Source organism: Anolis carolinensis, chromosome 6 (assembly GCF_035594765.1).
Source record: "Anolis carolinensis isolate JA03-04 chromosome 6, rAnoCar3.1.pri, whole genome shotgun sequence".
NCBI classification, from domain to species: Eukaryota; Metazoa; Chordata; class Lepidosauria; order Squamata; family Dactyloidae; genus Anolis; species Anolis carolinensis.
In genome coordinates this window covers 68269567-68295152 of record NC_085846.1, presented here as the reverse complement: position 1 = coordinate 68295152, position 25586 = coordinate 68269567, and the positions used below count along the sequence as shown (strand labels likewise).

Below are 25586 nucleotides of genomic sequence, written 5' to 3'. Positions count from 1 at the left end.
CTTAGGAAGGAAGTAGAAAGAGGGATTAATATTATTTTATGATTTATATTATTATTTTAGTGTTTATTAAAAAACCACAAAACAGCGAGTCCGTGAAAAGCGAACCACGGAGTAGTGAGGGAACACTGTAATACAAATGGTAAGAATAGATTTCACAATGCAATTCTATTTTCTAGAGAGTGATTTATCAAAATTTATTTATTTATTTATTTGCCCGAAGGGAGTCAGGGTGGCTTACAGATCTGGCAAAAATTCAATGCCGATGAAAACAGCAATACAGTAAAAACAAACAGTTAAAAATGATTTAAATTAAGTATTAATACACATGGAACAGTATACAAAACTTAAAACATAGAAAGTGCATAGTTCCATTCATCCAAAAACCTTGCCTATAATCCTTAATCCAGACCATGTCTAAGCCATAAAAAACTTATTCTTTAAATGCTTGTATGCATAGCCAGGTCTTCAGCTTTTTTCTAAAACCCAGATGGGATGGAGCCTGCTGGATGTCATCCAAACAAAATATAGTAGTGGTTTTGACTTACATATATGGGTTGTGCCATGTATTACCACTTAGAGAATCACAGTTACAGGTATGCAAAATCTGGAAGCTTTGCTAGATGTTCCTGAGTGGTTTTCCTAGGCTCTGGCGTCCCTAGATTGGCTTCTTCTTTGTTGTCTTTATATTTGTAGATAAAGTCATATTTTATTCTGAGAGGTTCCTGGAAACCGTTCCCAAGAAAAGGAATTTTAATAATGTATTGAACTTGTTATTGGTATGCTTTATGTTAATTTTATGTATAGTTAAATTACATTTCATCTGTGGGTGTTTTTATCTAAATGGCTTTAAAAATATTACTGGTTTTGTTTGCTACAAAGTCTAGTTCTGAAGAAGGCATGATATAAATTAAATAAATGCACTTGTGCTAGCAGAAACCTTTATTTCCAGTATTGCACTACTGTGTTACAAAACAAACTGTTGAAGAGTTTACATTTTAAAAGACTTACTTTTGAGATCTTTTTTCATTTCACTTGCAGAAAAATGTCAAGGAGCTTATGGATTCAAATGGCATTAGAATCCTGGTAGACCTCCTCACTCTGGCTCATCTTCATACAAGCAGGGCAACAGTCCCATTGCAAGTATGGCATCATAATCAACTACTAACAAGTAAATTTGCTTAATCTGTATTTCCTTGTTTAAAGTAATGATTAGATAAATTGTTTTTCTTTCTTTAGAGCAATGTTATTGAAGCTTCACCTGATATGAAGAGAGAGAGTGAAAAAGAATGGTACTTTGGAAATGCAGACAAGGAAAGGAGCGGTCCTTACAGTTTTCATGAGGTAACTGATAAGGATTTGTTCTTGTTAATTTGAAGGTATTTTACATGAAAGCTCAATATCATCAGACGTGTCAATGTAAGCATTATTTAGAAGACAGGAAATGTTTTTTTATTGTAAGCCGCCCTGAATCCCCTTGGGGAGAAAGGGCGGGTTAAAAATAAAATATCATGATGATGATGATGACGACGACGACGACGCTGTGGGGAAACTCACCTGCTTGTGTTATCTAATTTTGTTGCACCACAGCCATCTTGTGAATCACTAGTTTTGAGATGTGTTGGATGGATTGTTTTCATTTGATCACAGGCCCTTGTGTTTTCACTAATTCTCTTAATTGCTTCATACTTCCTATAATAAATTGTTCTTAAAAGTATGGTTATGTCAATAATTAGTTGAAAATGCTTGAAAGTGTATGGTTCTTTTTCAGAACAACTTAGGAAACAAAACAAAACAAAAACCCTTGCTCATGTTCACTGAAATAATTTCTAACAGATGCAGGAGCTGTGGAACAAAGGGACACTCACCTCGAAAACACGCTGCTGGGCTCAGGGCATGGATGGATGGCGCCCGCTGCAAGTTATCCCTCAGCTAAAGTGGTGCCTGCTTGCCACCGGACAGGCTGTGCTGAATGAGACAGATCTTGCCACGCTGATCCTTAACATGCTCGTCACAATGTGTAGCTATTTTCCCAGTAGGTAAGGAATTTAGATTTGTATAAATAAGTATTTCTCTGTAGTAAAATGAATTCATATACAAAGATCTAGAATAGAACTGGATCCAGCCACCTTGAGTCTCACATTGGAAGTGAAAGGCAGGATGTAAATTCAAAATTAATAAATAGGAATGTGTGTGTGTACATTCTTTCCAGTCACCTGTCGAAGTATGGCTACCCAATGTATTACATGGGACTTTCTTAGAGATGGTTTTGCCGGTTTCTTCCTCTGAAATATAATCTACAGTAACTGGTATTGGTTGATAATCTCCCATCCAAGTACTAACCAGGGCTGGTTCTGTTTAGTTTCCAAAATCAGAAGAGATCTGTTGCCTTTAGAGCAGTGTTTCTCAAATTCTTCTCCTCTAGATGTTTTGTATTTCAGCTCCCACAATTCCTAACAGCTGGTAAAATGGCTGGGATCCTGGGAGTTGAAGTCCAAAACTCCTGGAAGAGCAGAGTTTGAGAAACACTGCTTTTGGAGTATTTAGGCCACCTGTAAATAGAAAACCATTTTGACCAAAAATAGAAAACAATTTCTCATAGCAAAAGGTATAACTTTTGCTAACATTGCAAAAGGTATAATGATGCCCTAAGTTAACAGTTTAAACAATTAGAAAAGTTATTTTAAATTGCTGCCAAGTTTACTCCGACCTTTGTGACTCACAATTGACAATAGAATGAAAGTGTAGATAGTTCATTGAAAAAGTGCATCTTGAATTGAATGTCTGTAAAATAATTTTCCACTTCTATAAAATAAGTTGGAAAGCAATTAGAATAAAATTTATTCATAGACCCAATTCAGAAAACTTTTTTTTTTCATTTTAGGGATCAAGATAATGCTATTATAAGACCTTTACCCAGGGTGAAGCGGCTTCTTTCAGACAGCACCTGCCTTCCACATATTATTCAGGTATGTTGAGCTGCCAACTGATCTTCTTAGAATTAGGTTGTTTGCTCTTCAGTGTGTGTTCTGCTTTTCTTTCTTTGTTTGAAGAAATACATGTTTTAATTGAGGAGAACAGTAACTGAACACAACTTTTAATTGTTATTGTTTACATTGCAGCTTCTGCTTTGCTATTGTTTCTTTATTTTATGAAATACATGTTTTAACTAGAAAAGAGAACAGTAGTTTAATTTGTACATGACTTGTAATTGTTATTGTTTACATTGCAGCTTTTGCTGACTTTTGATCCCATTCTCGTTGAGAAAGTCGCCATATTACTTTTCTACATCATGCAAGATAACCCACAATTACCTCGTCTTTACCTCAGTGGAGTATTCTTCTTCATTATGATGTACACTGGTTCCAATGTACTCCCTGTTGCAAGGTGAAAACAAAAAAAATTGATCAGCATTTGTTTTTTACTTACTGTATATACTCGAGTATAAGCCTAGTTTTTCAGCCCTTTTTTAGGACTGAAAAGCTCCCCTCGGCTTATACTTGAGTGAGGGTCCTGGCTGGCTTCTATTCAGGTCGGCTTATACTTGAGTATATAGGTATTCAGAGTTGGACAGTCTTATCTTATTAAAGTCTTATTATTATCTTAAATTACAGTTTTATATAAATATTCAAAAACATTTAACCTACTGATGCCTCAAATAATGCAATTTTATTAATATCTATTTTTATTTTTGAATTTGACTCGTAGCTGTTGCATTTCCCACCCTCGTCTTATACTCGAGTCAATACGTTTTCCCAGTTTTTGTGGTAAAATTAGGTGCCTCGGCTTATATTCGGGTCAGCTCATTTACTTATGTCACACTTGTTAACAGCCATCAAATCAACTTTGACTTAAGGCAAGCCTATAAATGAGAAAATTTTAAGTCACCCTGTCATCAACAGTCATGCTGAGATCTTACAGACAGGGCCGTGGCTTCCTTGGCTGAGTCTATCCATCTGTAATATGAATTTTCTCTTTTCCTCCAAACTTTCCAAGCATTATTGTCTCTCTTATTGAGCCATATCTTGTCCAAAGTACAAAATTCTCAGTTTAGCCATTTAGTTTGTAGGGAGAGTTCAGGCTAAAAATGCTCTAAGAATCGTTTAATTGGTTTTTTTAACCATCCATGGTATCCATAGAACTTTTCAACAGCACCACATTTCAAATGAGTTGATTTTCTTCTTAACAGCTTTCTTCACTGCATTCAAAACCATGCATAGAAATGGGAAATACAATGGCATAGGCAATCCCAACCTCATTATTCAATTATATATCTTTACACTTCAAGCTCTTGTCCAGTTCCTTGATAGCTTTTTGTCCAAATGTTCTTCTGATATTTTGACTGCAATCTCCATTCAGGTTTATCATTGAGACAAGATATGGATAATTTTGATCTAATTCAGTATCATCTCCATCTGCTTTAAAGTTATAAACTGTATATGCTCATGTGTAAGTCAAGGGCAGGTTTTGGGGCCAAAATATTGCTTTTAATATGATTTATGGATAAGTTGAAGGTAAAGCTCAGAGGCATATAACAAAGGTTATAAAACTTCAGAGACTTTACATTTACTATTTTAACATTACCTTGTTTTAACTCAGAAAAGTTGACAAATATATAAAAACGACCCCTTGTAGTTTCTCCAGTGGCTTTTCACAATACCTGGAAAGAAAATAGCAGCTATGTGGATACCTGTGAAAGTGATGAGGAATTTCATAAAATACATGTGACTTCCTTCAGAGATTGCATAAAATATACATTAAACTGTATGCTAAAAGCTTTTGCCTTCAAACTAAATTGTAACTTATCTTCCAGGTTTCTGAAGTATACACATGCAAAGCAGGCTTTCAAATCTGAGGAGGTAAATGGCAATTATTAGAATAAAGTTTGTAATATTCTTTCAAGTAACCAGCTCTGGTGATTTATTGAGCAATTAATATATGAATTTGTAGCTGCGTGCTGGCTAGAATTTTCCTGTATACCAACCTCTTAAGTAGTTCGCATTCAGAAGTTTCTAATTCCCTAGAAGTTAGACAAAAATGATTATTTAGTCCAGGCATGGGCAAACTTTGGCCCTTCCAGTGTTTTGGACTTCAACTCTCAGAAATCCCAGCCAGCTTACCAGCTGTTAGAAATTGTGGGAGCTGAAGCCCAAAATTCCCAGAAGGCAGAATGCTTATGCCTAATTTAGTCGTATATGCAGGGACATCCTTCCCCCCCGCCCCAAAAAAGGGGTATGGGACTTATTCATTGCAAAAGTCCCATAGACTTTATTGAATTTACTTTGAAGACAACCAATGCATTCCAATATTTAGAGATAACTTTGCTTTCCCTACATATATAAATGGAAATATAGCAGTTAATGTTAATACAGTGGGTGCTCACGGGTTAGATTCCAGAACCCTCCAAGTACCAAATTCTGTTGCTACTGAAGTTCCATTATGTACACTGGCATAGTAAAATGGTATCCTTTAAATAAAATGGCAAACAGCAAGGGTTGCTTTTTGAAATATTTTTTCTAATATTTTCATGGTTGATTGAATCTATGGATGCAGAACCTATGGATAAAGAGGGCCAAATTTCCTGTCAGAAAAATTTGATGGGTTTAAAAATGTCAGAAAACTTTGATGGGTTTGCAAATATCATGTTATTTTTTGCTATATTGTTGCATTTGATCAGCAGACCTGTCAAACAGCCCTTTTGAACAACTGTTTGTTCCCTACTTCCTCCCCTTCCTTTTTCCTTTTATATAATTTTATAACTTTAAGCCCTGAAGGAGAAGAACTTTTAGTTGTTGTTCCACTCCTAGTTTATGACTCAGTTCATCCCTTTTTTCTTTCATTTTAGACCAAGGGGCAAGATATAGTTCAGAGAAGTATCCTTGGGCATATCCTACCAGAAGCTATGGTGTGTTACCTAGAAAATTATGATGCTGAAAAGTTTTCTGAAATTTTTTTGGGTGAATTCGACACTCCAGAGGCTATTTGGAGCAATGAAATGAGGTAATGTATATGTTTTATGTAAAATAAATAGTGAGCTTTGGGTAGAAGGCAAACCTGAGCTGTGGTTTTTTTTGGTAATTTTCTTGCTTTGATTAAATCATTTGAGTGTCTTTTGTCTTGCTACAAATAACTGTCTTTAATAATGTGAGAGTATAAGTTATCTGATTCTGAACATCAGCATTTGCTTGCTTCTGCAATTCACAGGCGCCTCATGATAGAGAAGATAGCTGCTCATCTCGCTGACTTCACTCCTCGTCTTCAGAGCAATACAAGGGCACTTTACCAGTACTGTCCCATACCCATCATCAGTTACCCTCAACTGGAAAATGAGCTGTTTTGTAACATTTATTACCTCAGGCATCTTTGTGATAAGCTCCGGTTTCCTGACTGGCCAATTAAAGATCCCGTAAGTCATACTTGTACTCTTCTCAGTCGGTAACACTGCAAAATGAGAAATAAGATGACATTCACAAAGAATGATTAAAGCTGTGATTGCATAGCTGGAAATCCTCAGTTTACTGATAAAAATTAAGCTTAAAGTACTTATCAACTTTTGAATATCCTCTCCTGGAAAAGCCCAAAGTGCACTTTAGAAGAAGAACAGAATTGTTTCAACCACCAGATTTTGTTGAACTGCAACTCTCAAGAGCTACAGCAATTGCTTCACAACATTGGTTCCACCCCTCCTTTAAAATAATTCATTGGGAATTTCCTTCACACAGGTTAAACTTTTGAAAGATACCTTAGAAGCTTGGAAGAAGGAGGTAGAGAAAAAGGCACCTACAATGTCAATAGATGATGCTTATGAAGTCCTGCATCTTCCAAAGGGACAAGGACAGTAAGTATTTCATAATTAACATGAAATTTTAATATGAAGGAACCTTACTTACATTGCCTTATACTTAATCAACCTCTGGTTAGCTTCTAAAGATGGAAGAGTGACTGTCAGGATATAGTTACATTTTTATGTGGTACGAGTATTCTAGTAATTCAGCATGGAGAGCAAATCTGTTTGAGAATATCTGTATCCACTGATTTGGCTCTGTATCGCATAGTTGAGAATACTAGTTGTATGTACAAATATAGTGTCAGGGCGAGGAAATTTTAATCTTTCAGGTGTTGCTGGATTGTTGTTCCCATCACCCCTTACCATCTGTTCTTTCGGCCAGGGGCTGATGGAAGTTACAATCCAACAATAATCACAGGGTAACACATTCACCTAACTCTGGTGTAATGGGAATGAATTCGATATTTTATAACTAGTTCACTATACCAAAAAGCTCTGGCCCTCCTGCAGTTACAAAATTGTTAGGGATCTACCATGTCCTAAGTGTTGGTAGTACATTCCTTTTGAAGGAGTTGTAAGTGTACCATTACTGCTACTGCCAGCATTCAGCAGAAAGCAGGAGATTGGGATTTATGTGTGTCTTGTTTTTGAAAAAATGAGTTGAAAAATGCTTGGGCAATGGGCTAAAATCTGTAACTCAAAATAACCATCTCCAGAGGACACAGAATACAATTTATCTATTACTATTCTGTGTGTAAAATCTAAATCATTTTTCTCTGAATGATGAGATATTGAATCCTAGGTAAGGAATTATTATTTTTTTCTGTTAGACATGAAGAAAGCAAGATCCGGAAAGCTTATTTTAGACTGGCTCAGAAATATCACCCTGACAAGAATCCAGAAGGTCGAGTAAGTACTACACATTAAATATGCATTATGCCTGCTAAAGGTGTATTTCCTGGTCTGTTGATTATTACGACTATACGATCTCCAGAGCATATCTGTAACTGCTCAATTTGGAGGAGATTTTGCACTTGAACTCGTATTTCACTCACTTCCTTCACTGGATACTGTTGCGGCAGCTCGTGTTGCAATTTCATCATAATGTGAATGCAACTCTGTTTCGTTCAGTCGTTGTGTCTTTACATTAAGTTATTCTTGGTCATGGAATCATAGAGCTGGAAGAGACCACAATGGCCATCCAGTCCAACCCCCATCATGCAGAAGAACACAAAACACTCCTGACAGATGGCCATCCAGCCTCTGCTTAAATGTCTGCAGAAAAGAAGACTCCACCACATACCAAGGCAGCATATTCCACTGCCAAACAGTTCCTACTCTCAGGAAGTTTTTCCTAATGTTTAGATGGAATGTTTTTTCCTATAATTTGAATCCATTGCTATGTGCCCTGGGCTCTAGACCAGCAAAAATCAAGCTTGCTCCCTTCTCAATGTGGCATCTTTTCAAATATTTAAACCCAGTGGCAAAATGGGTTAAACCACTGAAATGCTGAACTTGCTGACTGAAAGATCGGCGGTTTGAATCCTGGGAGAGGGGTGAGTTCCTACTGTTAGCCCCAGCTTTTGCCAACCTAGCAGTTTGAAATCATGCAAATGTGAGTAGGTCAATAGGTATCGCTCCGGCGGGAAGGTAACGGCGCTCCGTACAGTCATGACGACCACATGATCTTGGAGGTGTCTACGGACATTGCCGGCTCTTCAGCTTAGAAATGAAAATGAGCAGCTCCCCTTAGAGTCTGACACGACTAGACTTAATGTCAGGGGAAGACCTTTACCTTTACCTTATTATGTTATGTCTCAGCTTCCTTTTCTCCAAGCTAAACACCCCCTGGTCCCTAAGCCATTTTTCATTGGGCTTGGCTTCCAAACATTTGATTATTTTGGTTAGCTTTTTCTGGACACATTCCAGCTTGTCAAAATCTTTCTTAAATTATGGTGCCCAGAGCTGGGCACAGAGCAGGACACAGTGTTCCAGGTGAGGTCTGACCAAAGCAGAGTAGAGGGGGACTATGGCTTATGTTGATGCAGCCTAGAATTGCATTAGCTTTTTTATCTGATGCATCACACTATTGACTCATGTTCAGCTTGTGGTCTGAGACTCCTAGATCCCTTTCACATAGACTATTTTCAAGCCAGGTGTTTCCCATCCTATATATGTAATTTTCATTTTTATTGCCAAAGTGTTGTACCGTACACTTCTCCCTGTTGAAATTCATTTTGTTAGTTTTGGCCCAGTTTTCTAATCTATTAAAGTAATTTTGAATCCTGTCCTCTGAGGTATTATCAATCCCTCCCAGTTTGCTGTCATTGCAGATTTGATAAGTATGCTTTCTATTCTATTCTATTGGTCCAACGCTCGGCTGCCAGATTAATAACTGGGGCAAGTTACAGGGAGAGATCCACTCCCTTGTTTAAGGAGCTCCACTGGCTGCCGTTCATCTTCCGGTCCCAATTCAAAGTGCAGACCATCATCTATAAAGCCCTAAACGGTTTGGGACCCACCTGCCTCCGTGACCGTATCTCCTACCATAAACCTGCCCGATCTTTGCGATCATCCGGGGAGGCCCTTTTATCGCCACTGCCTATATCCCAGGCCCGCCTTGTGGGTACAAGAGAGAGGGCCTTTTCTGCTGTGGCCCCCCGATTATGGAATTCACTGCCCATTGAAATCAGGCAAGCTCCCACTCTGTTAGCTTTTAAAAAAGACTTAAAAACATGGCTCTTCTGCTGTGCTTTTGGTGAGTAATTACTGCCATATATTTCTTTGTTACTCCCCTCCAACATCTACCCTCTAGACTGTTCCACTTTCATATGTTCCTGTCCCCAGTGTCCTCTGTCTCTCTCACTCCGAGTTTTTATCTCTGTGTTCATGCGGCCTGCCCTTGTTTTTACTGTTTCTTTGACTTCTTGATGTAATATATATTATTATTTATTGTATTGTTTTAATTGTGGTATGATATGTTGTTTTTATATTTTATTATATTGTATTGCTCTGGGCATGGCCCCATGTTAGCCGCCCCGAGTCCCCGTTGGGGAGATGGTGGCGAGGTATAAATAAAGTTTTATTATTATTATTATTATTATTATTATTATTATTCCATCATTCAAATCATTGATAAAGATGTTAAGTAGCACTGGTCTCAGAACAGACCCCTGTGGCACCCCACTAGTCACTTCGCTCCAGGATGAGGAGCCATTGGGAAGCACCCTTGTTCAGTCAGTCAACCAATTCCCAATCCGCCTAATAGTAGTATTGTCTAGCCCACGTTATTTGTTTTTTTGTGGGAATGTCATGGGGGACCTTGTCAAACATATTCCTACACTTAAAATATTTGAAGCATTGGAATACTAAACACCATTTGGTTTTGAATAGATTGTACATATTTTGAAGTTGATTTTGTGCATGCAAAGCTTGCTAAGGGTGGGGGTGAATGTTTCAGGACTTTACAGAAGAAAATCTTTGTTGGAAGTTGGAAATACATTAAAGCGATCTGAGAAATGGGTAAATATATTTGAAGGTGATGCAGTAAAATCCAGCTTTTCTCTGAAATGTAGCTTGGTTGATAAGTCTTTTCACTATTTTGTAACAAATGTGAATGTATTTTAAAATGAAACTCATGTTTCTTTATATGCATATATCTACAGGATATGTTTGAAAAAGTGAATAAGGCATATGAATTTCTGTGTACAAAGTCAGCCAAAATGGTAGATGGTCCAGACCCTGAGAACATAATTTTGATTTTGAAAGCTCAAAGCATCCTTTTCAACAGACACAAAGAAGGTAACTTGGCTTAGCATGTGCATATACAAACTTACATTGAGGCATTACCAGAAGCAGCAAATAAGGAAAATTACCTGTATTCTATTTTATAGAATAGGTATTTTACTCCATTTTATGTCTCGTGGTAGACTCATTTTGAAGGCACAGGTGTATTGGGAAATTGCAACCCAACAACACTTGTTGCTCTGAGATAGCTTAAAGGTTAAAGAATATTTTAAAGGCAGACATCATCTCACAAGCTTTGCACCTAAATTCAGAACCCACTCTCCTGACTAAACAGAGCAAATGACAACCTTCCAGATGTTACTGTATTACAACTCCCATCAGCTCTGATCATGATAATGTCTGATTATGAGGAATATAGGAGTTGTAGTCCAGCATCTGAAGGGCCAGATAAAATGACATTTTGAGCCAGATTTAGCCCATGGGCCTTGAGTTTGACATCCCTGCTATAGATGAAGTAAGGGGGAATTAAGTCAAAAATGGGACCGGAGAACTAAATGTCTGTACTCAACCGATTTCATCTTTTTTGTATTCTCTTCTTTTTCAAGATTTGAAGCCCTATAAATACGCAGGCTACCCTATGTTGATCAAAACAATCACAATAGAGACTTCAGATGACCTCTTGTTCTCCAAAGAGTCTCCCTTGTTGCCTGCTGCTACTGAGCTGGCTTTCTACACTGTCAACTGTTCAGCACTTAATGCAGAAGAACTAAGAAGAGAGAGTGGAATAGAGGTAGAATCCTGTTGTAATGGAGCTTAGAAAATAGTTTTATTTCTGTCTTTCTGTTAAACTTTCGTTTAAATAACACTCTTATTACTATAGTTGCATATTCTCTTGAAAGTAGTCTTGCTAGCTGTTCATGTGATGATGTTCCTAAACTGTTGTTGTTGGCTAGTCAGTAAATTTGTATAAACAACACTAAAATGCATATATTACACTAAATTAGTGAAAAATATTAAGCACATTGCTTACTCTAAGCTATTTTCACTCTGTATGAATTAATGTTAAAATATGGAGCCCCCAGATGGCGTAGTGGACTAAGTGACTTGAAGGTTGGGTTGCTGACCTGAAAGCTGCCAGGTTCGAATCCCACCTGGGGAGAGTGCGGATGAGCTCCCTCTATCAGCTCCAGCTCCATGCGGGGACATGAGAGAAGCCTCCCACAAAGATGGTAAAAACATCAAAAACATCCGGGCGTCCCCTGGGCAACGTCCTTGCAGACGGCCAATTCTCTCACTCCAGAAGCAACATAAGTTGCTCCTGACACGAAAAAAAAATGTTAAAATGCTTATTTTCTTCCAGAAAAAAGAAATGGTATATTGCTTTGGAGAAAGCTATACTACTCTATAAACAGTTTGAGCAGTCTGGTTGGGAATATTGCTTATACAGAATATATTCAATTTTATCTCATAGTTCTAAAATAGTATTAGAAGTTTACAGAGAAAAATCTTTATTATTTTGATAGCTTTCTTGGCAAGCTACAGAAAAAAATGTTTATTCCCCACAGATCTTGCAAGAGGCTTTTAATCGTTGTGTTGCAGTCTTGACACGATCTAGCAAACCAGACGATATGTCAGTTCAAGTAAGTTTTAAATTCTGTAATGAAGAATTCGTTCTGTATAGCTGCTTAAACTCAAATATAAACTGTTACATGGTCAAGTTCATGGGAACAGGAAAGTTGCCTTAAACCTTGTCTGTCCGTTATTTCATATAGTTCAGTATTAGTTGTGAACCGAACATCAGCAGTTCTGACAAGAGTTTTTCCCAGCTTTGTCTGTAGAATACAAGAATTGTATTTGTGAAGAGCTCTCCTCACACTTCATTATCCACAAACTGTTGAATGACTTTGGACAGATTGCTGTTTGTAATCCTCTGTTGCACATCAAGTAGAAATTGAAATCCTCCCAAGCGCAACATCAGTTGGCAGTATGTGGCAAGAGAACAACAAGATAAATCTGAGCAAATAGTAGTGCTGTATCTACATTGTTTGAAGCTCTTTCATTCCTTTAAAAAGCACACATATTTATTCTTCCCTTGTAGCCTTTGTTATACACCGTCTTACTATTTTGCACCTTAAGAAAATCTTTCTATTTATAGGTATGCGGACATATCAGTAAATGTTACAGCGTGGCAGCCCAATTTGAAGACTGCAGAGAGAAAATAACTGAAATGCCAAATATCATCAAGGATCTCTGTAGAGTGCTGTATCATGGCAAGGTAGGCTCAATTAATAGTAGTAGTCGTCGTCGTCGTCGTCATCATCATCATCTTTATTTCTAGACCAGCTTCTCTCCCTGAAGGGATTCAGGGTGGTTTACACACACAAAAAATGTAAACATTTAATGCCTCAAATTAGTACAAACACATCAAAATAATACAGGGTAATGCACAATAACAACATTAAATTTGCAACAACAGAATTAAGCATCAAAATGAAAATAAAACAGAAACAATCCAATAAGATATATAATAAACTAAAACATGAGTAAACATTGTAACATATACCCTAAAAGCAATTAAAATACAGTTACATTAAAAATGATCAATAAGATGGTTCATTTAAGATGTATCAGCAGCCATATAATACAAGTGGGTTGGCTACTGTGTTCTGACTTCCTTTGACCTTTTATGGAATAGTTCCTGCGTGTGACGAGAAAAATGAGCACATTGGAGACATCCATTAAATAGATGGAGCACTCTTGAATTCTGTAAGGTTTGGAAAACACCCTAATACAAAATAGGTCTTTGAGACATGTTTAAGACATTTCTTTCTTGTGTAGTTTCCTAACAAACATTCATTGGGCTTATACTTCATCTTTCCTGCAACATGTTTAGGCAAATGTAGGTCTCGAAATATAATTGGACTACAACTCCTATGATCTGACCAACTTAGTTCTGAGAGATGCCTGGAGTTGCAGCCCAACAACAGCTGACCACCAACCTCAAGAAGACTGAGGATAGATTCCATTTATATGCCATCTAAAAGGCATACAGATGTTTAAAACAAAGCACATGCCCCAATAAGAAGCCTCCCTTCAAGCACCGTGTAATAGGCACCACCGCACAATTATTGCTTCCCTCTTTTCTAGTCCAAAAATTGGTTTCTTGCCTTTTCTCACTTAGTTGTCACATTAATCCTCCCTTTTCCCTCCTTCCCTCTCCTCATCTCTCAGAGGTAAAACAGAAATGGAGTTAGCAGGGTCTTGAGCCCTCCCTTTTCCCTTTCCTCCCTCCGCATTTCCAGGAGGCAAGAGAAGTGGGTTTAAAAAACCACAAAAAAACCCAGGAACCAGAATTGGCTGGGTCTTTCCCTCTTTCCCCTCCTCCTCTCTCGTAGTTAAGACAGGTTTTTTTTACAACTAGAAACTAGTGAATTTAAGACACAATTTTTTTCTTCACATAATGGTCACACCCTTATTTTTTGCAAAAAAAAATGGTATAGAAATGCAATCGTTGTATGTTGAAATACAGTAGATATCAAAAGTCTGTTTATTTAAAAAGATATTTGTGTACCACTGAAAGGAGGACAGCCTAGCATCCTACAGAAGGCAATCCCAGAGGATGGCAGCTGCCGAGGATTGGAGCAGCCACTGAGAATGCTGTCTCTTCTGTCCTCAACTTGCAACCTGTGATGGTGGCCAAACAAAATAAAAACCCTTCCCTGTAGATCTCAAGATTATTTCATCTGTGTGTTTTGCATTTGTTTATATCCCCTTTCATGCCAGCTGGGCTGCAACATGTCTTGTTCACATAGCAAAGTGAATAAATATGTTCCGTTTTCTTTAGAACATTGCACGCGTGGCTTCTCTGGGTGTAGAATGTGTCAGCTCATTTGCTGTGGATTATTGGCTACAGACACATCTCTTTCAAGCTGGAGTTCTGTGGTATTTGCTGGGCTACCTTTTCAACTATGATTACACACTAGAAGAGAGTGGTATCCAAAAGAGTGAAGACTCCAATCAGCAGGTAATCATATTATAAATATACTACTGAACATTTTAAAAATGGTTTGGGGAACTTGTGCTAATTATTTTAAATTCACGTTCATTATTTTAACATACTGTGCTTTCCGGTTACTTTGGGGATTTGGGGGTTGGATCTATATCCTCTGAGGTGACAAAGAGCCATTCCACCCCCACAACTGAATTTTCTGCCACAGTAACAAAAAAGCAGTGCTTTGATTTTGGCTTTGCCATGTGCCTTGTTTCTGGGAGTGAAACCTGTTAGTAAATTAGGCATGTGTGGAATATGAATGGTTTGTAAAAGAAAACATGCTTTTTAAATGATAAAATTATGCTTTTTTCACTACTAGCAGTAATAGCAGCAGGAGACTGTTGATGAACTGAGCGACAAAAATGGATAGGGAGATGCAGACAACCTGTGGGTTATATAATGTTGTGACTTCTTACTGTATATATTACAAGGCAACTTCTCTTACCAATTCAAGAGACAAGGGGCATGCTAATAGATTCTTGTTTTGCTTTTACTTCATTACCTAGCGCCAAGAGTCAAGCAACATTTTCACTTTCCTTGAAAGAAATCTTGGTTTTTTACTTGATCCTCCCATTAATATATTAATACAAGTCTACAGATTAGATCTGTAAACCAACCAGCAGAGAAAAGAGTATTGACAATTACAGTACAGTACTTCGACAATTACAGTACTGTCTTACTGGTGTACAGACAATCATCAAGCTCTTCCTGTAATTGTGTTCTGTGTCTGCTTTTCAAATACCTTGCCAAGGAATCTCCAAATAATCTTTAATAGTCTGTTCCAAGGTCTGACACTTCATATTCATTAACAACCACTTCAACAACCCACTCTTGTTATATTGCTGTTTCGATCTTATGTTGTACTGTTTTATTTTATGTAATGTATTATTTAATTGTATTATGTTATGGTTATATTGTATTGTCTTGGGCATAGCCCCATGTAAGCCGCCCCGAGTCCCCATTGGGGAGATGGTGGCGGGGTATAAATAAAGTTTTATTATTATTATTATTATTAACATTATTATCATTCAACAAGAAATGAGACTCCACCCCACTCAGGTTACCAGTTCTCAGGCCTGAATGTAAGAAATTGCCACCAGCAGGCTGCAATACCCTAAATCTGGTTTCTACAGCAGTTTTCTGGCCAATTTCTCTGCTAATGTAATAGATCATTTTGACTGTGCTTTCTCCCTTCTGTGCTCCAGAACAAAAGCGCTCTTTTAACCCTTCCCTAGCCTGCTCCATCAACCCCACTTGAGTTTGTCCAGCAGGTTGAGAAGTTACTGCCTCCATGTCTGGTTAAGGGAGTTGCTGTTTCAGGTTGGGTTCATCTACGCTATCCATAATACTGATGCTCTCTTAACATTACCTCATCTTTATGCATATTCTGCAACCTAATGAACAGTGGGAAGACATTCCCCAAATCTCTGTCCCCAAATCTTAGTTTAATGATCTTAACCTATTAAGCCATAATTATGTCTTTATTGCACAGCTAGGCAAAGATTCTTCTGAAGAAGCAAAAATAATTCATTAGTGTATGGGCCGGGCTGTGGCGCAGCAGATTAATAGCCAGCTGCAATAAATCACTATTGACCGAGAGGTCATGGGATCGAAGCCTGGGTTGGATTGAGCTCCCAACCGTTAATAGCCTAGCTCACTGCCCACCTAATCAGCTTGAAAAACAGTTGCATTTGTTGAGTAGAAAATTCTAGGTATTGCTTTATGCGGTGAGGCTAATTTAACTAATTTATGACATCATAAAAACTGCCAGCAGTGAGCAGAAAGGAATGAGGAAGTACTACCATCAAGGAATCGGTGTCACAAATGGCCAATGAAATGGCAGCTCCCCCTGTGTCTGGAATCGAGCATACCCTCATTAAGCTGGAACCTGGGAATGTTAAATTGCCTCTGTGTCTGTCTATATGTTGTATGTTTAAAGGCATTGAATATTTTCCATGTATATATGCATTGTAATTCGTCCTGAGTCCCCTTCGGGGTGAGAAGGGCAGAATATAAATACTCTAAATAAATAATAATGTCCTGCATCATAAACCTAGAAGAAGGGCAAAATCAGGAGACCTTCCATTTCTCATAAAGGAAATGTCCAGAAAAGTTCCTGAAGATCAGTCTTGTTTGCTTGTTTATATGGCTCCCAGTGAAGTGTTTCAAAAGTGGCTTGCCTCAACTCACAATGCTGTGTGACAGCTTCCTGATTTTAGGATAGCTTGGGCCCTGGAAGCTTTAGTGAGGAAAGGCAGTTGCCTCATGTGAGGGAAGAACATCTGCCAGAGCCTATGCCAGTATTTCTTTGGTGTATGACTTGTGGAAGAAGAAGGTCCTAGCTTATTTATTCAGACCACTTAAATGATATTATTTTCTTTTAACAGGAAGTAGCTAATACCCTTGCCAAGCTGAGTCTCCTTGCTTTGAGTCGCCTTGGTGGCTATCTTCCGGGAGAACAAGCTACACCTGAAAATCCGACGATAAGAAAAAGTCTTGCAGGCATGCTGACCCCTTATATTGCAAGGAAACTTGCAGTGGTTAGTCCAACAGAGGTATGAGAGTACTATAACATTGATAATAATGCACTTCACTTTTAAAAGAATACAATGACAGATTAGTTACAAGTATATATAGGCTGATAGAGTGTTGAGGAAGAAAATAATTTGTCTGTTAGTGTGTTGGAATATACGTTTTAGCCAGTGGAGTAAGAGTCATGCACTAACTTTTTTCACCGTCCATGTGAAGCAAGGCATTGCATGTTTTTAAACAGAGTCTTTGTCTTGGACCGTCACCACATCGTTCCTCAATATTTTCTCCTGCCATGCCCAGGAAAGGATATGACTCTTGTCTCAGATTTTCTTTCTATACTTTCTTCATATTTTGCTTCCTCTGTCTGCTTCCTCTCACATTGATAAATCTTGAGCTTTTGTGGTTAATGCCGCCAGACTTGCTGCTGTTTCCTCCTTCCTTGAACAGCTGTCCCCACTGAGTTGAAGAGATTAATCTGACTAAAACCAACATGTAATCCAGATTGCTGCTTACATTTCCCTTTGGAAGAAACCTTCTCTTTGACGAGAATGCTTTCAAAGATATTCTCATTGAGATGAATGAAAAGAATTCCATGCATGCCATTCAAAAGAAAGATGTAAAGACAATGGGGCATCTCCACTGCAGAATTTAATGCAGTTTGATATGACTTTGACTGCTACTGTTTTCATAATGTAAGGATTTGCCGATGGACCAAACTTGCTAGGTGTTACCTAGGGATCTAGAACTGTTTTATTGACTATTCTAAAGCCTTTGACTGTGTGGATCATAATATATGTGGCAAGATCTTGGTTGTATGGGGATACCAAGTCACCTTGCCTGTCTAACTGAGGACCAAGTAGCAACAGTAAGAACAGACCATGGAACAACAGACTAGTTCAAGATTGGGAAAGGAGTACTCTCACCCTACCTATTTAACTTGTATGCAGAACAAATCATGAGACATGTGAGGCTTGAGGAATCCAAGGCTGGAGTTAAAATTGCAGGAAGAAACATTAATAATCTTAGATATACAGATGATACCACTTTGGTGGCTGAAAGTGAGGAGTTGAGGAGCCTTATAACCAAGGTGAAAGAAGAAAGTGTAAAAGCTGGGCTGCAGTTAAACATAAAAAACCAAAATTGTGGGAACTAGACTGATTGATATCTGGCAAATAGAGGGAGAAAATGTGAAGGCCGTGACAGACTTTCTATTTCTAGTTGCGAAGATTACTGCAGACGCAGACTGCAGCCAGGAAATCAGAAGATGTTTACTTCTTGGGAGGAGAGCAATGACCAATCTTGACAAAATAGTGAAGAGTAGAGACATCACACTGGCAATGAAGGTCCACATAGTTAAAGCAGTGATATTCCCCATAGTAACCTATGGATGCGAGAGCTGGACATTAAGGAAGGCTGAGCGAAGGAAGATAGACGCTTTTGAACTGTGGTGTTGGAGGGAAATTCTGAGAGTGCCTTGGAACGCAAGAAGATCCAACCAGTCCATACTCCAGGAAATAATGCCCGGCTGCTCACTGGAGGGAAAGATATTAGAGGCAAAGATGAAGTACTTTGGCCACATAATGAGAAGACAGGAAAGCTTGGAGAAGATAATGATGCTGGGGAAAATGGAAGGAAAAAGGAAGATGTGCTGACCAAGGGCTAGATGGATGGATGGCTTGACCTTGAAGGAGCTGGGGGTGGTGATGGCCAACAGGGAACTCTGGCATGGGCTGGTCCATGCGGTCATGAAGAGTTGGAAGCGACTGAATGAATAAACAACAAACTTGGGGATCTTAGTTCCGGGAACAGGAGGGCTATCAAATTCTTGCTTACCAGTAAGAATAAGGCAGTGTGGTTTTAATGTACATTTAATTCATATAATTGCTTGGTTTTAATTGTATCTGTTTTGCATTGAGTTTTAAACATTTTATTAGGCAGTTTTTACAATGCCTTTCCATTCTTTTTATTCTTTTGTACCATCCCAACATATATTTATGTTTCCCAATATAGTGTGCACACATTTCTTTCTATATGTGTGTAAGATGTATATAACTATTGCAGTGCTGTATGGTTTGTTGACTGTAATAAAAGCATGATTGATTGATTGATATTAGAGGTTGGATATCTGCACTGAGAGAAAAACAACATCTTAGAAGTTGATCTGTGTGGCAAAACGGCATGTAAACAGTTGCACATCCTTCTCTGCATGCAACAGTTATAAAGTGGAGGTTGTTTGAGCTGGATCCTAAAACACTTCTGTTAAATATAGGACCTAATTGGCTAGAACTGTATTTATTAAATGAAGAAAGATTGTGAATACAAATGTCTGAAAGATGAACCAAAAGTGCTGTCTTGGAGTATTAAAAAACAGAAGGCCAGTGGTGATCCTGAAAGTATTACAGGGACCTGAAGCCGATTAGAAGTAGAAAAAATGTTATTACTGTTGTGAGAAATGTGTTTTGTTTTGTTTATTTCTTACCTAGATTCTGAAAATGCTGAATAGCAATACAGAGAGCCCTTATCTAATTTGGAACAATCGGACAAGAGCTGAACTCCTTGAGTTTTTGGAAACTCAGCAGGAAAGCATGATTAAAAGAGTAAGCCCTTTTTCAAAGTTTCCAAGCTAGAGATACTATAATAGAGGCAATCAAACCCCATTGGTACATTTTTCATAATCGGTAAATAAGCAGGCAGTGTGGTTATTTTAGAGCTCTGTTTTCATATGCTACCCTAGTAAAGGTTGCTGGCCTTCTGTGACTGGTGGTTATAGATTTCTTTAATCTTAAAATTTTCTCTAGCCTCTTCTTTTGAGGCTTACTGTGATCATTTAGCAACATCTTGAATCCACTTAAAGTGGCCACTGGATCCATTAGATTTGATCTGTATGCCATGTATATAAACAACATCACTTCTTAATAGCATGCCTTCAAAAAATATTTGAAGCTAGACATTACCCTCAAGAGATACCAATAGTGTTCTTCTCAGTGTTACAACACAGTAATGCTGTAGCTTTCTACATTTTTCATTTTTTGTCGTCTTTTACCCTGCATGTGAGCAATATTATTTGCAAATAATTAAAATTCTGCAATTGAAATAACAATTGCAGAAATTCTGTTCAAATTGGCAAGATTTTTATTTGCAGGATTCATTTTGCAGCAATGCTTGTGGATTATAACAGCACAAAGGCTGAGAGTGGGGCTTGAGAAATAAGTAGCAAGTAAAAGTCATAAGAAAGACTTGAATTTATATCTATCTCTCTCTCTCTCTCTCTATATATATATATATATAGGTCAGATTCCTTCCAGTCTTTTCTTCCTACATTCTCAGATGTTCTAAAAAAATAACTCAAATGCTTATATTGTTTTAATCTAATGACTAAATAGTAAATGTTTAAAATACAACATACGGTTGTAGATAATGCCACATTGTTCTTAATTCAGTTAATATTCCAGGGAGCTGTAAATTATTTCAGAATAGTATTCACTATATGCAGATACAAAATCAAACATTTCTTTCTAAAGGGCGACTGTGATAAAAGCTATGGAGCAGAATTTCTCTTCAGCGATCATGCAAAAGAACTTATTGTAGGAGAGATTTTTGTCAGAGTTTACAATGAAGTGCCCACATTCCAGTTAGAGGTGAGACTCTAATTTTTTGGTATATAAAAGGGGGAAAGTTAATCAATTGTGTACATATTTGCATAAAATATGCCAGGCTGATTCTTTTCTCTGGATTTTATCAGTTGAAAAAAAATTGATTCGAATTGAGCTCATTGTTCAGCTTAGTGCATATCTTCAAAAAGTTCATATCCATTTTCTTGTCTTCATTATTTGTTTGCTTGCCTCTTCCTTTGTTAACAATACAAAAATTGACAGAGGTACTATTCAGAATGGGATAACTGCCTAGGCTGCCATATACCAGGGAATATATTTTAACTAAAATTGGGCAATCTACCCTGATACTGCGTTTGATATTTGTGATTACTTGTAAATATTTTGTGATTGATGGTTTACATTTCTTGAAAACAACTACCTTCAAACAAATACCTTCATATTTACTACATTACTTCCAACTAGTGTGTTTATTGACCTACAGGTTCCAAAAGCATTTGCTGCAAGCCTTTTGGATTACATAGGCTCACAAGCACAGTACCTTCATACATTAATGGCTATGACTCAGACAGGAAAAGTTGAGTCTAACCAACATGGAGACAGGCTCAGAAGGGTTGAAATGGCTTTGGAGGCTTTGAGAAATGTAATAAAGCACAACCCCGGTAAGTGAAGTGTATTGGATGGCTTAAACACATACGCTAAAAAGAGGTTAACTTTAGATCTTCAGGGTTTGGATGAAAGTTCAGTTGTACATCTTCACATCTGTTTACTGCAAGAACATGACTACTTTTAAAATAAAAAAACCACATTGGGATACTGCTTCCTCTCCTTAAAATTAAGTAGCCAGCTTTAGTTCCTCTTTATACTCTGACTATAGTCATTCTTTTGTTTTCTGCATTTAGGTTCAGAATGTGAATGCATAGGTCACTTTAAGTTAATATTCTCACTGCTGCGTGTCCATGGAGCTGGTCAAGTGCAACAATTGGCTTTGGAGGTAAAATAATAACTTTTAAACATGGCTTGTTGTAGCAGAAATGTTAATTACTGTCCTGTGTGTAGATGAATAAAGGTGATAGTCCATTTCTCATAATATCTAATAAATTTAAGTACAGTTGGCCATATTTGGAGATTACATTTTGCAAATTGGATTATTTGCAGATTTTGATTAATATGTTCTCTTTAGGAATCTAGATCCTCCAGTGTGACTCTGGTCAGCTTCTGTTGGAAGTTGACCAAAGAGTCAGGCTGGTGATCTAAAAATTCAAAGAGAGGTATTCTCTCAGGTAAAAAATGAGTATTTTTTGTATGTATATGTTTTCCACCCCTTTATTGTGCCCCTGACACCAATAAATGTGGCCCCATTCTAGAATCGCTCTGAGCCAACAGTGATTCAGATTTGGAATTTTATAGCTTGAGGGTGAATAACCAAATAACCAAATAGTAACCAAATAGTTACTGCCAATTATTTTAACCTCTGATTGTAGGTTTATAGAATACTAGCTGTGCCCGGCCACGCGTTGCTGTGGCGAAGAATGGTGGTATGGGAAATAAAGTATTAAGGAATTAGTGGTAGTTAAGGTCAAGGGTAAAGGTTTTCCTCGGACATTAAGCCCAGTCATGTATGATTCTGGGGGTTGGTGCTCATCTCCATTTCTAAGCCGAAGAGCCGTCGTTGTCCGTAGACTCCTCCAAGGTCATGTGGGATGACTGCATGGAGCGGCGTTACCTTCCCACCGGAGCAGTACCTATTGATGCACTCACATTTACGTTTTTGAACTTCTGGGTTGGCAGAAGCTGGGGCTAACAGTGGGGGCTCTGTCAGTTCCCCCAATTCAAACCTGCGGCCTTTCGGTCCAGAAGTTCAGCAGCTCAGCGCTTTAACATGCTGTGCCACCAGGGGACATTATTTCCTAAAGGTTGTGAATATGCAATATTTCTGATTGTTTTGGTTTTTTTTTTTTTGTCTGTTGGAGGCAAGTATGAATCCTGCAATTAGGAAAAATGATTAGGATGTAATGGCCTTGCAGATTTAAAGCCTAGCTGTTTCCTCCCTGAGTAGTTTGTTTGTTGGGAGGTGTTAGCTGGCCCTGATTGTTTCCTGTCTGGAATTACCTTGTTTTCAGAGTGGTGTTGTTTGCGATATTTTATATGCTTCTACTGTCTGTGAGAAGCAGAACCTGAGAAAACAGAGGATTGGCCAGACTTTGATGATGGGAATCCTTTGTTGGGAGGTGTTAGCTGGCCCTGATTGTTTTCTGTGTGGAATTCCCCTATTTTCAGAGTGTTGTTCTTTATTTAGTGTTCTGATTTTAGAGATTGTATTGTTCTGTTTTATTATACCACATTAATTTTTATATATTCTGATTTTAGTGTTTTTGAATACTTGGAGCCAGATTATATTCATTTTCACGATTGACCGCAACACAATAATAATAATAATAATAATAATAATAATAATAATAATAGTAAGGATAGTAATGATAGTAATAATAATGACTTTGGTAATACATAGTGCTTCACTGCCTTCTCAGCTTCCTTTCTGGAAGAATCCTTTCTTGGGAGGTGTTAGGTGGCCCTGATTGTTTCCTTTGTGGAATTTCCAATTTCCTTGCTTTATTTACTTTCTTTATTTCTTTATTTCTTTATTACTGTCCTGGTTTTAGAGATTATATTGTTCTGCATTATTCTATCCTAGAAATTATTTCATATCAAAGTAGAATCTCACTTATCCAACATTAGCTTATACAATGTTCTGGATTATCCAACACAGTCTGCCTTTTCATAATCAATGTTTTTGTAGTCAGTGTTTCAAATTCATTGTGATATTTTACTGGTAAATTTGTAAATACAGTACAGTAGAGTCTCACTTATCCAACATAAGTGGGCTGGCAAAATGTTGGATAACCGAATATGTTGGATAATAAGGAGGCGTTAAGGAAAAGCCTATTAAATATCAAATTAGGTTATGATTTTACAAATGAAGCACCAAAACATCATGTTAGACAACAAATTTGGCAGAAAAAGTAGTTCAATACGCAGTAATGCTATGTAGTAATTACTGTATTTATGAATTTAGCACCAAAATATCACAATATATTGAAAACATTGACTACAAAAATGCGTTGGATAATCCAGAATGTTGGATAAGCGAGTGTTGGATAAGTGAGACTCTACTGTAATTACTACATAGCATTACTGCGCATGGAACTACCTTTTCTGTCAAATTTGTTGTATAATATGATGTTTTGGTGCTTAATTTGTATAACGATTACCTAATTTGATGTTTAATCAGCTTTTCCTGAATTTCTTCTTATTATCCAACATATTCACTTATCCTGCCGGCCTGTTTATGTTGGATAAGTGAGAGTCTACTGTATATTTCTAATCTTATATTATCTGCTCAGAACTGGATTATATGAGGCCCCTTCTTCACAGTTGTATAAAATGCACACTGAAGTGGATTATATGGCAGTGTGGAGTCAAGATAATCCAGTGCAAAGCAGATAATATAAGATTATAAATGGGTTATATAGCTGTGTGGAAGGGCCTTGAGTCTACACTGCCATATAATCCAGTGCAAATTAGATAATCTGTGGAAGAAGCCTAAGTGAGGCCTAAATCTGCCTGTCCCCTAACTGAAACCTGGCTGTCCCTTGGTTGCTAGGCAACGAAGTGGGCAGAGATTAGCCCTCTAAACTGGCAGCAATTGGATAAAAACAATTATTCCTCTCCCTCTAATTAGGACTTTATTTTTCTTTTCTTTTTGTTGTATCAACCTAGAGGCGTGGATGATGGGTTGTGTTGTCAAATTTCGAGGTTGGGGGGCCTGTAGTTTTGTTGTTTTGTCCACTGCCCTGATGCCATCACTCTTTTATATATATAGATGTAAATAGGGTTTTAAGGAATGTCCTTATAGGAATCAAGAAAAAAGTCAACATAGGAAGCTACTTTGACATGTGGCTAAGCGCTGCCTTGGATAACTGGTAGTAGCTTTATAATGTTATTTCAAAGAATTAGCATGGAGCTTTTTGATGCAGAGAATAATCTACTATTCAGTTACGGTCCCTCCCCTCAATACCTCTCAAAATATTTTTACTATCCCCTGCCCCACCCCTCACCAGAGCAGCAAAGCACTGGGTTAATTTCTCCACATTTATTCAGAGAGAGATCAAACATAGCAGTCTAATGTTGAGGCTTGGAAAGATTAAGGACTGGAAAGGTTGAGGTCTACATAAATAATCTTGGCTGGCTGCAGGCAGCCTCAGAGTCACATTTTGTTCATCTCTTATGTAGACAAATCTGATTTGTCTGTGTCATATTACATTGTATATATGACCCTTCCTTTGCTGGGATCATATAGAGAGAGAGAGCCAGAAAAAAAGCAGCTAGTGGAAGGATCATGAAATGAATGGCTGTGAAAAATAAAGTTTTGGGAAATATAGATAAGAGGGTAAAGTATAGTAGATCTTTACAGGGAAAATCTCAAATCAGACTTGCTAATTTTTCCTAGTCTAGTATTGGGAAATATGCCTGGCCATTATTGAATGATAATAGCTATAATAGTTCACAACAGTATGGAAGGCTATAGGTTCCTAGTCTGACAGTCCTGTCTTTGTATGAAAATTATCTGCTTCTTAAAAGGTTTGCTGATCTAATCGTTTTAATGATTTCCCCTTCTTTATTAGGTGGTGAACATTGTAACGAGTAACCAGGAATGTGTAAATAATATTGCAGAAGCCATGGTTCTTTCCAACTTGCTAGCCCTCCTGCATTCACTACCTTCAAGTACGTAGAAAGAAATTCTCTGACTTGTAGACCTTGCCTCTAAATGTGAAATGTAGCAGGTAAAATAACCACAGTC

General features: G+C 37.7%; 1 protein-coding gene across 3 annotated transcripts in view; it reads left to right on the top strand.

Moving 5' to 3' along the window:
• The window catches only part of dnajc13 (DnaJ heat shock protein family (Hsp40) member C13), a 103571-nt gene that overhangs the window by 63509 nt on the left and 14476 nt on the right, over positions 1 to 25586 (top strand). For all 3 annotated transcript variants that reach the window (XR_506603.3, XM_003222196.4, XM_008112773.3), the window contains 21 exons: positions 1039 to 1140; positions 1237 to 1341; positions 1834 to 2036; positions 2882 to 2966; positions 3230 to 3384; positions 4811 to 4856; positions 5843 to 5997; positions 6202 to 6403; positions 6720 to 6835; positions 7615 to 7693; positions 10450 to 10585; positions 11137 to 11321; positions 12097 to 12171; positions 12687 to 12806; positions 14376 to 14555; positions 16970 to 17137; positions 19598 to 19711; positions 20636 to 20752; positions 21210 to 21387; positions 21628 to 21719; positions 25411 to 25510. Coding sequence is in view for 2 of the 3 variants with exons in the window: in XM_003222196.4 (XP_003222244.3) it covers positions 1039 to 1140; positions 1237 to 1341; positions 1834 to 2036; positions 2882 to 2966; positions 3230 to 3384; positions 4811 to 4856; positions 5843 to 5997; positions 6202 to 6403; positions 6720 to 6835; positions 7615 to 7693; positions 10450 to 10585; positions 11137 to 11321; positions 12097 to 12171; positions 12687 to 12806; positions 14376 to 14555; positions 16970 to 17137; positions 19598 to 19711; positions 20636 to 20752; positions 21210 to 21387; positions 21628 to 21719; positions 25411 to 25510 (2713 nt within the window). In the remaining variant the exon portion in view is untranslated. The remainder of the gene's footprint in view (positions 1 to 1038; positions 1141 to 1236; positions 1342 to 1833; positions 2037 to 2881; positions 2967 to 3229; positions 3385 to 4810; positions 4857 to 5842; positions 5998 to 6201; positions 6404 to 6719; positions 6836 to 7614; positions 7694 to 10449; positions 10586 to 11136; positions 11322 to 12096; positions 12172 to 12686; positions 12807 to 14375; positions 14556 to 16969; positions 17138 to 19597; positions 19712 to 20635; positions 20753 to 21209; positions 21388 to 21627; positions 21720 to 25410; positions 25511 to 25586) is intronic.